Source organism: Stegostoma tigrinum, chromosome 22, assembly GCF_030684315.1.
Source record: "Stegostoma tigrinum isolate sSteTig4 chromosome 22, sSteTig4.hap1, whole genome shotgun sequence".
In the NCBI taxonomy this organism is placed as follows: domain Eukaryota; kingdom Metazoa; phylum Chordata; class Chondrichthyes; order Orectolobiformes; family Stegostomatidae; genus Stegostoma; species Stegostoma tigrinum.
The window spans coordinates 43,616,038-43,634,596 of NC_081375.1; the positions used below are offsets into that span (position 1 = coordinate 43,616,038).

An 18,559-nucleotide genomic window follows, 5' to 3' on the forward strand; every position below is an offset into this window, starting at 1 on the left:
AGTTTGTGTTGTATGAACTTCCTGAGAAAGTGGTGCAAGTGGGTACAGCTATAATGTTTAAAAGACTATTAGGTAAGTATATGAATAAGAAATGTTTAGATTCAGGCAGGTGGGACTAGTTTAGTTTGAGGTTATGGTTGCCATGCACTGGTTGGGCTGAACGGTCTAATTTCATGCTGTATGACTGGATGACTATATTTCCCTCTTCCTGTTGTCACTAAGAACATTGCTGATCGAATGGTTAGGAAGGTTGGGCACAGGCAGATAGAAAAGTCTCAGAAGTGATTATTTGTCCTACACACCCTTTCTTTCTGAACTAGTGACCCTGGAAGTAGAGTGAATGGCCCCATGTGCTTCAGTAGAGCAACCTGCCCCTCGAGTTTGACCCCAACATTGACCCAGTAAAGCGCACAGACTGGATGAGGCCATCGGTAGGATGTTACTCCTGATCATCAGGATGCTTGTACCACTTTAGATCCCTCACTGGCTCTTCTTGTACAACAGCTGCAGTGTTGATGTGCGACTGGATATGCTACCTCCCCTGCTGTAGTCAGATTTCCCCTCGAAGCAAGTGATGCACAACTGGTGAACCGTACCACACCAATCTGCAAACCAGGGATATGGGTCAGAATTGGGGCAGATATGGAGAGCTGGGTGGCAGTCCTGCTTTAGCAGAGCTCTAACTCAAAGGAGAGAATTCAACTCATATCCCAGTGCACCATAAATTACCTCCAAATCACATGTCAAATTAACACAGACCAAAGGAAATAATGGATACTCTCAAATGAATTCAAGACACAGCAGCAACTTTAAATTTCATTTAACATCCATAGACTAGTAATGGTGTCAAAGCTTATTTATAACTTACAACTCGTCTGATTCTTGTGCTGTGTATCACTTTGGGAAACATCTACAATGCCCCGTGTGCTTCTTTATGCTCCACACTCCATTGTTGTTTTATGATTTAGACTCAGAGCTTGACTCACTGATGTGTCATTGTTCCAAAGGTACCTGGACTGACAGACTCATGGAATAGTGCCTCACGTAATCTAATTGGTACAATAGACTAGATTACGTAGATTAAAACTTGAAGATCCCATCATTATTTGTTCTGTTTATCTGACAAAAAGAAATTCTACAAGTAAGCCACACAACCAAGAATAGGGGGCTTTTGCTTGTCCTGGCTTCTGCTTAATTTATAAAGTGTCAGTCTTCAAATATACACTCATCCTGCAAATTGCTGGAAAAAATAATGAGAATTTGCTTCATAGAGCAAAGCAGTAGACTAAAACTGGTGCAGGCAATGGGCAGCGAGAACTAAGCTATGTTAATTTCTGAAAGAATTCTAACCTAACCTTTATGTTTATTCAAGTATTTCAGCTGGCAAATTGCTAAAAGGTATGAACAAGGATCAACATCCAGTGTGACAAAAAAACAACTAGTTTGTACTGTCACACTATATCATGGAGCTCTGGATAGAAGCTTGAATTCAAGAATAAGTACTGTACTCTACACAAGAATGGCATCAGAATGCAATGCTGCATGAAAACAATCACCCCGAGAAATAGCTTCACAATGTTTCAAGCATTGCTGTAGATCTTTAGATTACTGCTTGTAGCAGTCAGAGAAATACATTCACATTTGGATTGCATTACACTTCCAAATCTAAGCTGTGTTCTGATCAGATCTGGGGAAGAAAATTTGACTGAGGTGGCAACTATATTAAAAAGCATATGAGTGATTCTATTTCATTTAAACAGCTCCTGGACTCAGCCTGCAACACAGAGCCCTCTTGTCGTGATCAAATATATCCCAGTTATATTGACTATAGGATGTGAACTTGCAAACAGTGGGGCATTTACTTCAAGGACCACCGAAAATGTTTACAAAAAGAAAGCGAACAATTTTTACATTGTTATTTAGCACTAATGAGAGAAAATCTGAATACCTGCGAATCCCAACGTGCACCCTCCATGAACAGGCCATGTATGTAGCTACCTTCACGAGGTGGACCACTACAGTCTTCACGACTTTTCTTTGTAACGTCGCACTGAAGGCACATTTTGTCCAAAGGCCATTCATTCCTCCGAGCCATGGATTGCATGATGGCTGTGAGGAAAGACTGGGGGTTGAAAAAGCCAGCCAGCCACACCGCAGAAGGGAGGGCAAAGTCAGATGTCCAAGTTTCCAATTCTTTAATGCGGTTCAGGAGGTCAACAAGCCAATTGGCTAGTCCAGCCATTGATGGGTAGGCTCGTTTACTCCAGGAATCTGGTATTTGATCAAAGAAGATGGCATTTTGAAGGCTCTCCATGTCACTTGTCATGGTCAGTTCTCCCTAATGAAAAAGCAGGGGGGAAAGTTTCAGTGGAGGAGACTGAACATCAAGCTTCTTCAATGCTTTTATTCCATTTGGAATAAAATGTGGCCAGAAAAGTCATTATGAGAAACTGGTTTTGTAATTAATAAAGAATATTAACTGTGAACAGTTGTTTCAATTATCTGAGCCAAATAAACTGTCTACGTCTCAATCTCAAATGCAAAAAACTTGGAGGAAGTCAAGAAACACCCTCCCTGTCCAAATAACAAAGGAAGAAATAAAATGGTCAGAATGTCTGCGAGGTCTTGGCAATCAGAGGAATCAAATTTATTTCTGAAAAGGTGCAGCTCCGTAGGGTTTATAAAGGATCATGCCAGTTAGCTTGCTCCACTGAGCTTCATCAATGGACACAGGGGCCAGTATTAATCCATTCAAAATCACATAAAGTTAAAGCACGAGCAGAATCGTACTCCAACATGACTTACAAACCTCATGGCCCAGCATATTCCCCCAGTCTACCACCAGGAGATCCAACTGAGTTCAATCAAAAGTGTAGAGAGGCATGCTAGAAGCAGTACAAAGCATTTCTAAAAATGTGGTATCAACCTGGTGAAACTACAACACAGGATGATTTACACGGCACCCAGCATAAGCAGCAGTGACAGACAGAGCTGAGCAAGCCAACAACCAATGAATCAGATCTAAGCTCCACAGTGCTGCCAAATCCTGTCATGAATGGTGGTGGGCAATTAAATAACTCACTGCAGGAGGAGGAGAAGGCAACACAAATATCCCGTCCTCAATCACGTGGAGGCATCTGTATTAAGAATAGGGCTGAGGCATTTGCAACAATCTTCAGCCACAAGACCCCTCTACCCTGGTTATAATCTCTTCTTTCAGATAGAAAGATACAGATGTTTGAAAATGTGTACCAACAGATTTAAGAACAGCTTTTCCCACTGTTATCAAACTTATGAACAGACCTCTCATATATTAGAGTAGATCTTTCTTTGCACCTGTAGCATTATATTATGCATTTGGTTCTATTACCCTGATATACTTATGTAAGGTATAATTTGGCTGATTAGCACACAGAACAATATTTTTCACTGTATCTTGGTACATGTGACAATAAGGAATCACATCAAATAAATATCAGTGGATAATTTACTTTAGCCTCCTCCAGATGTCACCAACATTACTGGTGTCCCTGTCCAAATGTCTTTTAAATGTTATAATTGTATCAGCCCTGACCACTTCCTCTGGAAGTTTATTCAGTCCATGCATGAGCCTGTGTGTGAAAAAGTTATTCCTTAGGTCCCCTTTAAATCTTTCCCTTTTCACCTTAAATGTACGCCCTTTAGTTTGGGACTCCCCTGCCCTGGGGAAAAGACCTTGGCTATTCACCTTCTCCATACTCCTCACGATTTTCTAAGTCTCTATAAGGTCACCCCTCAGCATGAAACCATTAAAAGAAAAAATAATGGATTATTTTTCAGTAATACCAGGATAAGGCCCTCAAGAGATTAAGAATTGTTATAAATTAGATTTCCTTTCCCTTGCCTAAAAATGCAAATGGTTTAATTTCGGCTTTGCACAACGTACCTTTAACCCCAAGTCCAGCTCCTTAAGTGAACGCTTAATCTCCGAGGTAAGGGTGTTCATTCGCTCACACTCCTGAAAAGCCACCACAACATAGGGTGTCCGCTCCTCTGCCTTGTTCATCAACTCTGCAATGTTAAACTCCTCCGGCAACTTTTCGATCACCTCGTCCAAAGTAGCCTTTACCTGGAATGCCAGAAAACAGAGGCGCAGCTGTGAGAATCTCCACATTATCACAAAGGTTTGAAGAAAGGGTCAGGACGTTAGTTGTCCGGTGACTGCTGAGAACACAAGTTAGCAATGGATGGAATATATTATGGAGAAAAAGGTACAAACTTTGACAGTCCACAGGCAGAATTTAATGGTGGTGGTCAGGGGTTCATTTGATCAGGTGGGAATGTTGTAGATTGGCAGCCTGCCATCTTCCTACCTCCATTGTGCATACTCGTTATAGAGAGACACTTGGCAGGACTGAACTCTGACTTTAAACTTATTGCAATTGGAAGGCAATCCATGTTTGCACCTTGAACACAGGGCACTTAGCTTAACTAAAGAGTCTTCATGTTCTGAAGCTTATTTTCGTCATCATCTTGCCTCATCCTATTGATTTAAGTTGAGCTTTCCACTGAGAAAGGCTGGAAAGATTTGCATTTTACAGCATCTTCCAAGACCTTAGGGCATCCCAAGATGCTCTGGAGCCAATTAGGCAACTCAGAAGTAAAAATGGCGTCACAACCAATTTGTGGCTCAGTGGTTAGCTCTGTTGCCTCACAGTACCAGGAATCTGGACATGAACCCAACTTTGGGTGACTGCCTGTGTGGAGTCTGCATATTCTCCCCATTTCTCAGTGGGTTTCCTTCGGGTGCTCTGGTTTCCTCCAACAATCCGAAAATGTGCAGGTTAGGCAGGGTGGCTATGCCAAATTGCCCTTAGTGCCCACAGATGTGCAGGCTAGGTATATCAGCGGTGGGAAATGCAGAATTACAGGGATAGAGTCAGGAGCTGGTCTGGGCAGGATGCTCTTTGGGAGGCAGTCAGTGTGGCCTCAATGTGGAGAATGGCCTGCTTCCACACTGTAGGTGTACACAAAGCTCCAATAAACTACAATGTAAATATGACTGAATGCTCTGTTTTATCGATGCTGAGTAGCTATAGCACAGCTCACTTCACTGAATAGCACACATGCTTACACTTGACTTATGCATATGGTTCGACAGTCTCTGGTTACTTTGTTTCAGTCTTTAGTTATCTTACATATTGTGCTCGAGATAATGGGAACTGCAGATGCTGGAGAATTCCAAGATAATAAAATGTGAGGCTGGATGAACACAGCAGGCCAAGCAGCATCTCAGGAGCACAAAAGCTGACGTTTCGGGCCTAGACCCTTCATCAGATGAAGGGTCTAGGCCCGAAACGTCAGCTTTTGTGCTCCTGAGATGCTGCTTGGCCTGCTGTGTTCATCCAGCCTCACATTTTATTATCTTACATATTGTGCTGGTGGTTTACTCAGGGAGTCTGTGTTGCCGCAGTAATGTGTGTGTTTAAATGTATGTTGTTTGCATCCTTGAAGCTACAGATAGTGACATTCGAGGCTCCAATTTTCCTTAAATCATGTCGTTGAATGGGGATCTCACCTGCTGTTATTGCCTGCCATTGGGATACATCGGAAGGATTAACTCGTTTATACTAGTTGATCTTTTTACAAATACACATTCCTTGGTCATCAAGTCCCAAGTGGGTCACAGGCAGGGACATAATTAGACCTTCATCCTAAATGCTGCTATCTGCAGAAAACGTATATAAATGTCCACATCAATATGAGTAGTTTTTTTATTTAAATTTATTCACTCACATAAGGCAAGTGTTGCTGGCTAGGCTAGCATTTTTTGCTCAACCCTAATTGCCCTTGAGGAGGTGGTGGTGAGCTTTTTTCTTGAACCACTGCAGTCAGAGTGGAGTAGTTAAAGCCATGATACTGTTGGGAAGCAAGTTCCCCGATTTTGAGCCAGCGACAGTGAAAGAACAGTGATATAGTTTAAAGTCTGGGTGGTGTGTGGGTTGAAGGGTAACTTGCAAGGAGGAGTGCTCTGATATATTTGCTGCCCTGGTCCCTCGCCATGTTAGAGGTCACAGGTTATAAGGTGCTGCTGAACAAAGCTTGATGAATTTCTGCAGTACATCTTGGAGACTGCTGCCACAGTGTATTGGCAATAGATGGAGCAAGGTGGTGGATGGGATGCTAGTCATGGAGCTCAGTTGTCAGAGTGCTCACTGCAGATAATCAGATTTGACACAACTTGCAGGATAGATTCTTGGTGTCACTACGGAACCTATTCATATTTCTCTCCATTGCATCTTATTCTCAGCTGTCTTTCTTCATTAGTTGCCCTTTGTGCTCTTGCTCACTACTGAGATAGGGTGGAGGAAAGTGCACATTGCATTCATCCCACAGCGAGCCTGGCTACAACATAAAAATATTCTACATTATGAAATGAACAACCTTAACATGTAAAGCTCCAAACTCACCAAAATAAAAATCTAAATTTCGTTGAATATCTTTCCCATTGAATTTGGAATTAACTGTCTTTAGAATGATTTTGACATTTAATAAGAATTATAGGTGCTGCTGTTCAATGTGTTCTGTCATCCTAAATGGTTTCTGGTTACCTTCTGTACACTGAGCAATTGTGGAACTGACATTAATTTGCTCCTTGTTTTCACAATACCATGCTGTGTGTTAACATTGTCCGAGTTTGGTTGACATTAGAATAGATTTGATCGTTTCAGTAGAATTGCAGGAACAGCTACAGTTCAGCTGCTATCTGCGTTTTTGTCAGAAATATTGAAAGGAAAAAGGGAAAATAATTTACTTCTGTATTACATTGCCTGCACGTCCTTCATCCTGTTGCCTTTTATCAATAGATAACAGCTTCCATAGGCAGACTGAATGCACTCTGGGCTTAAACTTACATCGTTGTCATCACTGTTTTTGGATTAGTGTGGCCAAGTTTGATAATGAGCTCCTAATGGTACTGATTACTCGACTAAGCTCAGTGAGAGAATCAGGCCTGACAAAGTGTGTATACTAAAACAAAAACCTACATTTTCCTTTTAGGCAAAGAGACTATTCAATTTGATCTGGGTCCTGCTAATTATTTCCTGAAAATGATCATGTTGCGTGAACACATTCATACTTATATATCCCAATCTTATCTCCCTGCTGGGGAGGGGCATGAGGTCAGAGGATGCAATTTTTGCAATGAAGGAACATGGAGGAACAGATCTCCCTTTGTTTCTGCTTCAATTAACAGCAACAGCTTATAACCAGCTTTTTGGTCTCCATTTCCTGGCCACAGGAAGTTAGCAGACTTTTATCATCAATACCTCAGGTGCAGGAAGAGAGCTACCCCCTTCCACCACTCTAGCTTCTGATCTGACTTCTACCCTCCAATTTTGCCCATTCTTGTCTTCAGGCTCCCCAGCCCATCCACTTTCCCATCTCCCTGCACAGCTTCTGACCTGCTAAAGGGCCAAAAATCAGAGATCGAAGCAGTGGGAGATAGCGGATGATACTAGTTTGGAATTGGGAAGCTGAATGAAGACCATAGAGGATGTTTTTTATGGTCGACTGGTGAATGACTACATGTCAGAACAGGTGATGATTACAATGCAGTGGCAGGGATGGTAGGTGGCCAGATAGGGTGGAAATGGTAGGCTAAACTGAGCAGATGTAGCAGGCAACTCTGTAGGATTCTTAGAGGCCGAGGTGGGTGGGCGGGGGTGCAGGAGACCAGAGCAGGTGTTTGTGATTGAAGACCCAACATGAGGTGGCGGGTGGGTGGGTTGGTATAGATCAGAGTTCGAGCAGCATGAAACCTGATGTCAGGAGATCAGAATTGTCAAAGAGTCCGTCTAATAATAAACGGATTGTCAAGCTAGTTAATCTGGATCCAGCTAGAAGTGAAAAGACGCTTCATCTCCTTGATCGACCGTCCTTGCCTCTCTTTAATGGATGGGTTCCCAGGGGCCAGGAAAACCTGAGCAGCCAGGGGAAATTTAAAATGGCAGTTACACAAGATTCTCAATCTCATTCTAATATTTGACGAGACAACTCACCTTCTGGGAGACCAGTGTTTCCCACCTACCAATCCTGCCTTTCCTACCTCTGTTAGATCTGGAAGGGGTCAGTTTGGAGGTATGCTGGGATTAGGAAGCAGATTGTCAACATTTTTTACTTCCAACTCAATTCAGACCCATCTATTTTTTTGGGGGGGTAGGTAACGAGGTGGTTTGAGTCAAGCAATATTTGAATTCTATCACTGGTTTTATGGGCCCTTTATTGGACTTTTTAAAATTTTGTTGTTTTTGTTTAAACCAAACTGATGCCAAAGGATATCAGCACAGTCATTATCTCCTGCAGCTGAACTGTCAAAAACTAACAGTTTTTATCAGGTCAACCACGTATTTAGTGGGGGTACAACAGGGTGCATAATGTGTGTTTTGAATATGTAACTGAATGAAAACATCCTTCATCTACCTGATATGAAAGATGCATGTTCTCAGGTGTAAGATGTTAATATGGCCATGCTTGCTGGACAGCAGTGTTTCCCTTGCTGCTATATGCTTCAGAGTTTTGGATAACCTACAACCGCACTGCAAAGAAGTGGAAAAGTACCACATTACTGCTTTTGCAGAATCTTTCAAATCAAGCAGTAAGAAACGGTCCAATAGCAGCCTTTCCTCCCAATCCACCTGGTCCAGCATCCACTCACAAATTACTCAAAAATCAGCTTTGCTGGACTGGACACACTATTTGTTTGCCTGACACCAGGCTCCCCAAGCTCGCTGTTCGACCTCAGAACTCAGATGGTACAGGAGACTCCCATGTAGGTCATTGGAAATGCTTCAGGGCTGCTCTCAAAGCACCTGTGAGGGAATTATACATCCCCACTGGCTCATTAGGAGATACTGGATTGTGACTAACTCAGAACGAAGGTTGTTCATTCAGGACAGCACCAAGCATTTTGAGAAACCACATTGGAAAAGAGCAAATGTGAGGTTGGAAGTATAGACACGTGGAAAACGGGAGCAGGGGCTTTCAGGGGCCCTATTGTGGCAGTGGCAGTGTCCCAAACCTGGCAGGGAGGCCTGTATTCAAGTCCCACCTGCTCCGGGCGTGTGCAATAACAATTCTGAACAGGGCAATTAGAAAAACAGGTTAATTTACTAAAAAAAGTGAACAGGAGTAGGCCATTCATCCCTTTGAGCCTCCTCTGCCATTCAAAATGATCGTGGCTGATCATCCAATTCAGTGCCCCATTCTTGCTTTTTTCCCATAATTTTGACCCCATTTAGCCCTAAGAACTAGGACTTGTTGGGCCGAAGGGCCTGTTTCCACACTGTACGGAATCTAAAACAAATCTTATCCAAAACAAAACAAAGGTACAGCTGATTGAATCAGTTAGATATGAGAAACAAGTCACAATCAGTAAGTTCCTGTGATTGCGGGCCACACACACACGGAACGAAAACTCTGCAGGCTACAATTTCACCAATTACACTGAGATCATGCCTGATGATATCCTCCAGCACTGACCTCACTGGAGACTGCAGGGTCAATGGAAGAACATTTCATTTGTATTCAGTTAGTAAGCATTTGTGCCACAGTGGGCATATCTTGTGTGGCAAAAAATGAAAGCCCAATGCCTGACGACAATTGGGGGGGTGGAATTGGAGGGGCACTGAATTTCACTGTTTTCCCCACCAGCCCACTCCCCAGTAACTCCCTTTCAAAATCCAGCTTCTTGCATAAGGCTGCTCCAAACTGCGATGACTGTCCTGGGTTTCCAACATCTAAACTCACCTGGTCCTGTCTCCCCTTCTCCTGAGCCTCTTTTCACTCATTTGCAAGCTGGGACACCCTTGAATCAGGAACTCTGATTCCAAACCTTTCGATGATACTGATCTTGTAAGACACCAAACAGTTATAATATGAGTTCAGTGGAACCCTTAATGAAATATGAAACTTTAGTTGCCTGTATGTCCAATAAGTGAAACATGGCATTCTCTCATCGCCATCCATCTTAAAGCAAACCTGGTGCTGAATAAAAGGCTTCCTGTCCTTGATTTTCATATTGAAGATACATTCAAGCGAAAAGCAACAAAAGCAAGCTCTGGGAATTGAAAAGATGAAAGAAACTGAACAAAAAGTCTTCCAATTTTTTTTTGTTTTACAACTACCTCTGGCATTTTATTGCAAGGATTTATTATTGTGCTTTCATACCAGTAGGCGATAAAAATGCCCTGGCACCTGTCAGTTTTCTTTGCAGGAATTCAATTATAAAATTTCAACTAAAAATTCATATAATAGGCACCTAAAAATGTGTGACTAGTTAGTTTTATCCTATAATGAGCTGAATATGTAAATGCTTAATCCATTAATATTCAATGGAAGAACTGTTCAATCAGAGGGAGACATATACTTGTTAAAACGTTACTGTCGGTGAATTCAGTGAACGTATTGATGATATTATGGCTGAAAGAGACTGCATTTTCCCAAAAGCTTGACATACCCTATTCATTCAAACTTGTGTAATACTCCCCAGGGAATTGACATTTGTCACTGAGCATGAAAAATATTGATACACAGTATTTGCACTGCCCTTCGGATAATCTCATCTGGAAACAAAGAGAATCGGGTACTCAAGAAAGGGAATTATGAGTTGAATTGCCGAGGAGTGGCATTCATTAACTGCAACAATTTCACTCAAAGGAATGATCAATGATTAGTTTGACTCATTATTTCTTCAAGGGATTATAACCCCAAAGAATGATGATGATGGAGGTCAGAAAATATGAAAATCAAGTCTCAAATTAACGTTATAGCCACTATGACACATAAAGCATTTTGTCCTTTATATGTAGGAAATGCAATCCAACTTTGAATCTAAGCCATAGGCATCAAGTGGATTGAAGAGTTTTCACAGCAGAATAAACTAAAAGGAAGATATATAAACCCATTAGGAGATCTTCCAAGTAGATTCAATGAGCAGATATAATTGAAATGACACGTCAGTTCCCAGCTGCTCATTCACTTCTGCTTCTTATTCGCCACCTGTTTGTGTACCTCTGCCAAGAGGGCATCCTACACTTAGGCCACTCTCCAACTTCTACTCTGATTAAGCCCACGACCTTTAGTAAGCATCACCTTGTGCTGATGATATGGCACTGACATAAAGTTCTCTTCATAATGGCTGAGCAAATATGGAATCAAACTCCATTATTCTCAGTTCTGAAAAGTCTAAATGTGTTTAGATTTCATTAAATACTTTGCTGACACGCTCCAAGAAAACACAAATTGTTTCTGTCTGAACACAAACGAACATTATTTGCCACTCGGTACATGGCTGAGAAAGTTGAATCTGTGTAACAATGTCCATACATTCAATACCAATCATTGTTCTACACAACCATTTCCTACCTATGCTCCATTTAAGACAACAAGCACTCACTGTAAACCTATACCTTCTATTACCATTTCAGTTTCAACCAATAGGTGGAACCAAGTCATGTTTTACCTAAAAATCTAATATTTTAAATTCTGATTCAGATTGTTCTTTCTCTGAGACTTTTAGTCATCCATGAAAATGAAACGTCCCCAGAAATGTTTACAAATAAAATTGCTTGGGAGCATGCCCAGTCTTCCATTCATACAGCAAGTGTCTGGTTGAATCATAGGGGAAACAACAGGGACCCAGTTACACTCATACTATTATTCCGATTTAGAGAAGCATTTATTATTAAGGGATAAATGCAGGAAATACTCAAAATATTCAGCAGGTCAGGTGGCAACTGTGAACAGAGAAATAAAATTAATATTCTATCTGACTGGGAAAACTGAGAAATGCTGTAAGTTGTCATAAAATACATGTTAGAAATGTTACAGGTTTTAAGCAAGTGAAAGCAGGAGGGTGGAAATAGAACAAAAGGAAGACCTGTGACAGGGCAGAAGGCGGGAGAGATTAAACCACTAAAATGTTTAATGGTTAGGGCCAAAGCAAGTGGCAATGGGGAAATAAAGGGACAGATGTATCCAGAACATCTGAGTGGCATAATAAAGAACAAAAGCTGTCCGAAATTAAAAAAAAACAATAGTAAGGACAAAACATGCAAAGGAAGGAGGCAGCGGTTACAGATTGAAATTGTTGAACACAATGCTGAGTGCGGAAGGCTGTTATGTAAGTAAGTGAAAGCTGGGTGCTGTCTCTCATGCCTGTGTTAAGTTTTGCTGGAATAGCGAAGTACAGAAGACCAAGGACAGAGAGGTCTGTGTGAAGGCATGGTGCAGAAATAAAATGAACAGCAATTCAGTTTCATGCTTGTGAAATGAACATCCCTTGTCCCTTTCTTACTATGTTTATCCCTGCACCACTGAAGCCTTTGTCATTTAATGTCTCCTGTCTTATGCCCTATCACAGACTTTCCCCTGGTATTACTTTTCTACCTTACCCATTCCACCTGGATAAAAGCCATTACATTTCTAACATTACCAAGTATAATGAAGACTTATTGACCTGAAAAAGTTGACTCTACTTTCTCCAGATGCCTGCCATTTCCAACATTTTCTGATTTTATTTCACATTTCCCATCATATTAGTACTTTAAACGATCATGTTAGGTGATTACCTGAGCCTCAGTTCACAATATTGGATGTAAAATAACCTTTTCCCTAGCTAGTTCAGGGAAGCTGCTACAAATACATTCTACAAACTCATTGTCCAGACCATCTTTGTCAATTTGATTGGTCCAGTCTTTATTAAGATTAAAATTCCCACAACTATTACATTGCTTTTGTCACAAGCTCCAATAACTTCTTGTTTAACACTCTCTCCAGTGATATAACTATGATTAAGGGGCCATACAATTTCCACCAGCATTTTATGACTCTTGTTATTCCTAATCTTCATCCATAAATTTTCAGTGAGGCTGCATGAGATTATCAAGTAAAGTGGATGGGGGTGGTGGAGGTAACAGCATGGAGTGATTTAAACACATGATAAAGAGAATATTAAATATAGTCCAAAGATGTGCACGTTAGGTGGATTGGCCATGCTAAATTGCCCACAGTGTCCACGGATGTGCAGGCAAGGTAGATTAGCCATGGGAAATGCAGGGATTATAGGGATAAAGTAAAAGGGGTGGGTCTGGGTGGGGTGCTCTTTGTAGGGTCAATATGGACCTGATGGGCCAAATGGCCTACTTCCAAACTGTAGGGATTCTCTGATTCTAAATGAATGCAGTTTGGGGAGGGAGACAATGGTCGGAACAGAGTTCTTAATCAGCAAGGGCAGGTGAAATAGGGAGACAGAAATTGCTGTGATATAGAATATGCCCTTCAGAATTTTTATGAGCTTAGATTTATGGAGGACAGACGACGGAATAGGGCCAGAGGATGGGGCAGGGCCAGCTGTGATCGGGCCAGAGGACAGGGCAGGACAAACTGAGATAAGGCCAGAGGGTGGGGCAGGGCCAGCTGTGACAGGGATTAGAGTGCGGTGGGTAAAGGATCAATCTCCTCTGCCAGGGGCAGCATCGTGGTCATGATTTTTGTCACAGTCCTGCATGGGAGTTTAGCCAATAGCTTGAAACATTTCAAACTGGCATAAAGATTTGAGTGCTTCTCAATGACAATCACAGAATGTTCCAGAGTTTTTACAGCATGGAGAAAAGGCCCTTCCACCATTCCTGTCATCAAGCATCTGTATAGTTTAATTACATTTCCCAGCACTTGGCCAATAATGCTTGTATGCTATAGTGTTTAAACAACTCATCCAAATACATCGTAAACATCAGGAGGACTCTAGTCTGCCCCAACCCTTTTGGCAGTGGGTTCTGAATACCCACTCTACTCTGGGTGAATTTTGCTCCTCAGTTTTCCTCTAAACTTGGTGGCCCCTCTGACAGGGGAATGTTTCATCCCTGTCCACCTTGTCTATGCTTCATAAATATATACACCTCAATCAGGTCCCTCTTCAACCTTCTCTGCTCTAATGAAAACAATCCCACCCTGTCTTGTCTCTCTGCATAGCTCAATTGCTCAAGTCCAGGAAACATCCTGGTGAAGCCTTCCTGCTCCTCTGATGCTGCTTGGCCTGCTGTCTTTATCCAGCTCTACACCTTGTTATCTCAGATTTTCCAGCATCTGCAGTTCCTACTATCTCTGAAACATCCTGGTGAATCTCTTTTACATCCTCTCCAGCACAATCACATTATTCTTGGAGTTCTATTCGTCTACATTCCCTCAAAGCAGATGTTAAAGCTCATCAGAAGTGAAATTCCAGTCTAACAGCAGTGGGACAGTTGGAGGTTTTGAGATAGAGGGTGGAAAGATGGACATCAGTATCATCAGTATACTGGTGAAAGCTTTACCTACACTGTCCAGGAGGGAAAGATCTTCGAATTTACATTGCATGGAAGAACAAAAACCCATCAGGATGATAGTGGTTAAGGAATGTTGAAACATTCTTACTGTCCAAGCAGTGGAAAGCTGGTTTCTTACTAAATGAGGCCATATAAACTCCACTAAAATAATACAAAGAACTGCAGATGCTGAAGATCTGGATCAAAAACCGAAATTGCTTGAGAAACTCAGCTGGTCTGGCAGCATCTGTGGACAGAAAGCGAGTTAATGTTTTGAGTCCGGTGACCCTCTCCACAGATGATATCAGACCGGCTGAGTTTCTCCAGTTTTTTGCAACAATTATATCCAGCTTTTCATCAAATGATAAACGAACACGTCAGAGTTATTTTGCATCTTTCGTGACAATAACTAGCTGGTAAATTAAATAGTCAGCAAGGATCTCTGGGAAGGACAATGTTACTTCTTAAACTTGTTTGTTACCTTTTCTTCTCGTGTGGTCCCTCCTCCTTCTCTTCCGCTGCTGTCCCTGGGCTGCATTTCCAGTACAGTACGGAAAAGCTTCTCAGAAGTTAGTGTCAGGAACCCAATCTCTGCATTTGGGTGGAGACCATACAGGTAGGGAGATTCAGGTGGAAGCAGATCATCAATGTACTGTCAACGAAATGAAACAGGTTTTAAAAAAACACACATTCGAATTAAAGGCAATATGTAGATAATATAAATACTTTGGATATACAAACGCAATACTTTTTTATATAAATCAGTAGATTTCTCATATCAGCTCCAGAGGTAGAGTGCAGATAACAAGGTGTGGAGCTGGAGGAACACAGCAGGCCAGGCAGCATCAGAGGAGGAGGAAAGCTGATGTTTCAGGTCTGGACCCTTCAGAAACTTTTCTGTGTTCATCCAGCTCCACACCCTGTTACCTCAGACTCCAGCATCGGCAGTTCCTACTATCGCAGAGGTAGAGTGCAGCATGCTTGTGATTTAACTGCCAAGCTGAAATGGTTTTCACCTTGGCCTAACCTTTGAATTCTGAGTACAAAAATCTTGATGCAATACTCCACCTATTTGTTGAGGCAAGATTTCCAGATTGACAGCTTTTCATAAACTCCCAAATTGCTTTTAGAAGTGTCAGCACAACTATAAGAATGATCCCTTTCTTACTTTACAAAAAAAAACTTTGTAAATCAGGAGAGACAGCAGCTTAGTCCTGACTCTCTTTATTCGGACTGAACCTGCATCCTAAGGTTGTAAAAAGATTGCATGGTCTGTGTTTATGGGATACATGCTGTTAGAATGATATTCAACAGAGCAAACTTTGCAGTTTGAAATGCTCCGCTGCTACTGTCCATTAATTGGTCCATAATAATCCCAAGTGCTGCTACTCAATTGCTTTTAAATTGGGCTTGAATTTTCTACCCCAGAGAATCGTGGAGGCAAAATCACTGGGAGTATTTAAGGTGCAAGTAGATATTGGGAAGTTGAGGCCTATAATGAGGCAGCACGAAAGATGAATTGAGGTTTTGGATAGGTCAGCCATGATGGTGTTTAATGACAGGACATGCTGAGGGGACCCGCCTCATTTCTTAAGTCATGATGCATTGAGAGTCAAAACTCAGAGCACATTATTTCGACAAACAGTGTTCAAAAGTTCCAGGTGAAATTGAAGACAGGGTTAATTAATCCCACAATTAAACATCAAAATGGCAGCAAATGAGTCCCGACAAAAATGCATGTCTTTCAGTCGGGATTGGTCGATTAATCTGAAAGCATCAAATGAATTTAAGCTAGGAAATATTACAATACAATAACGCTGACTCGTGAAAGGGGTTTTCAACAAGAAAGAAAAGTGATTTTTTTTAAAATTAAGAAACAATTTAGGTCAAAGAGTTACAGGTTTAAGCAATTAGACAGAAGTGATATTCAAACATGTCATCATAACTAGTGGTTTATTGAAGGCAATTAGCTAGTCAAAAGAGGTGGGTTTGTAATTACATGGGAAATAATCAGCTACCTGATGATAGCCATTGTAGTCCAAGTTAGGAGGGAGAGGGAATCCTGCTGCCAATAACACTTCCCCTTCCATCATCTCTGGTTTAATAAATTCTTCCAGGTAGGTTCTGCATAGCCGCCTGTCCCAATCATCTGTGATGTGCCCTCCGTACATAATCTCACCAAACAGATAGCGCAGGTCATCATAGGGGACCTACAATGAAGCAAATAGTTATTTAAAACAAGAACTGCTGTAAGCGCATTGCAGGTCCATTAGCTGCTTTGAAGATAAATGATGAGTTTATGTTCCATTGGAATGCCAACCAGATATTACTCCATCCATCCTCTGTACAGCTGTTAGACTTGTGAAATTCTCAGTACTGTCCAGGTGATCGGCATTCCAATATCTTTCCCTTCGTACGTCTTCTGTAGTTGTTGTTCAATTGCATAGCAACCACGTCAGGTCTTACAGTTTTGATAATCTCCCCTGCACATGGTCCAAGTACAGAATTCAAATGAATGAACATGCTTCTTTTTCTTGATCAGCCCCAGCAACAGAAGGTGCGTCTTAAAAAGAGGCAATGAATCAATTACATTTGATGAGAAAGACTTATTTATTTCGGCACTATCCTTTGGACCATCCATATTTGACTACAGAAAGTAACAGACTGCCCATGGTTCATTTTATTAGTTAATAGCAATGAAGGAGTCAAGCAGATTTTTCTTCATTCACAGTCGGAGCTCTGACAGATTATGCAACATGTGCTTTTTATTGAAAAGTCGAGAAAATTCTCAGAATTTGTCTCAAACATTAGTTAAAAAATTCTGGGATTGTATGAAATTAAAATGCAATGGAGCTTATTTAGTTACCATTACATCTGTGATCTTGCAGTGCAGTGGGTCCTTAAATATGACCATTTTCAGTTAGCATTCTCTCCCAAAGGCTTAGGTCACACACTTGAAAAACTCTTCGAATTCAGTTCATTTCAAAGATTGTAGGATGGGACAAAGCGGAAGTCTGACTTCTCAGTTTGTACCTGAAGGATTCTGGATGAGTTATTAATGCTGCAAGTGTCACCTTAATTCGTTTATTTTAACTTGGCTCCTTGTTCGTCGGAGAAAGGAAACAGACCATCCTTAATGAAACTCATTTGTTCACACTTGTACAGATCCATACTGCGTGGAGGTAATCCATTTCTTCTCTTAACTCTTTAATTTTTAGGCCACGTCAGAAAACAACAAAAAAGCTTTTCTACCCAGAATTCAGGAGCATTCAAGCATTTTTCATGATAAACACCATCATTGTTGAACTTGGTACAGATGAAACATGAAATGCAAGGTAGAGAAAAAAGATACTCTCAGCTTAACTGGGATTTTTAAAAATATATTCTGCTGCAGTGGGCACATTGCAATGTACTCTGGAAGGTATTTTGGAGTCAATATGCTAAGAAAGCACCAACCACCAGAAGAGTGATAGGTAAACATCTATATTTTGATTAACAGAGTTTAAATTCAGCAAAACAACAACAAATATCTTGTATTGTCATAGCATCCTTTACAACTTTAGGAAATCCTAATGCAATTTACAGGCAATGAATACCATTATTGTAATTGCAGTTGTACTGTAGTGTAGAGGATGTGCAAAACAGCATCCCACAACCAGCAATGTGATTATGGCCAGGTAATCTGTTTTTAAAGTTAATTGAGGGATAATTAAAGACCAGGACATCAGGGAGAACAATTCTGCTGCTTTTTTCCCAAATTGATCAACAAGATCTTTATGTTCACCAAAGACGGCAGGGAGGCCGATCACAATTGATGTTACCTTCAATAATACAGTTTTTCCTCAACTCCCATTCGACACTGCTTATTCTGAATCCCATGGCAGGATCCACCATGGTTTCTTTTTGTTTTTAAGCAGATTTCTGGCAGATAATTCATGTAAAAAGTAGGTCTCAGTTGTTATCTAGGAAACTAACATTTGATCCTTTCATTTGAGAGGGATTCAGGTAGCCCAGAACATAGACCCAACTCATTCCCTAGCAGATTACACAGCATGACAGGCAGTCAGAAGTTGAAAATTTTGCCCCGGGCGCATTAGGCCCAGAGATAACATTTTCTTTCTAAAAGCAGTATTTTTAAGCATTCAATATGAATTCAGCTAATTAGTTGCCATGGCTAATGTCTGTGAATTGCATAATGATGACCGTTGGTCATATGC

At 41.2% G+C, this 18,559-nt stretch overlaps 1 protein-coding gene across 3 annotated transcripts in view; it reads right to left on the minus strand.

Annotated features, from left to right (window-relative positions):
* The window catches only part of LOC125463674 (dynein axonemal heavy chain 9-like), a 453,254-nt gene that overhangs the window by 30,215 nt on the left and 404,480 nt on the right, over nt 1-18,559 (minus strand). For all 3 annotated transcript variants that reach the window (XM_059653804.1, XM_059653803.1, XM_059653805.1), the window contains 4 exons: nt 16,361-16,552; nt 14,824-14,994; nt 3,926-4,108; nt 1,949-2,338 (listed from right to left, as the gene is read on the minus strand). In XM_059653804.1, coding sequence (XP_059509787.1) covers nt 1,949-2,338; nt 3,926-4,108; nt 14,824-14,994; nt 16,361-16,552 — 936 coding nt within the window. The remainder of the gene's footprint in view (nt 1-1,948; nt 2,339-3,925; nt 4,109-14,823; nt 14,995-16,360; nt 16,553-18,559) is intronic.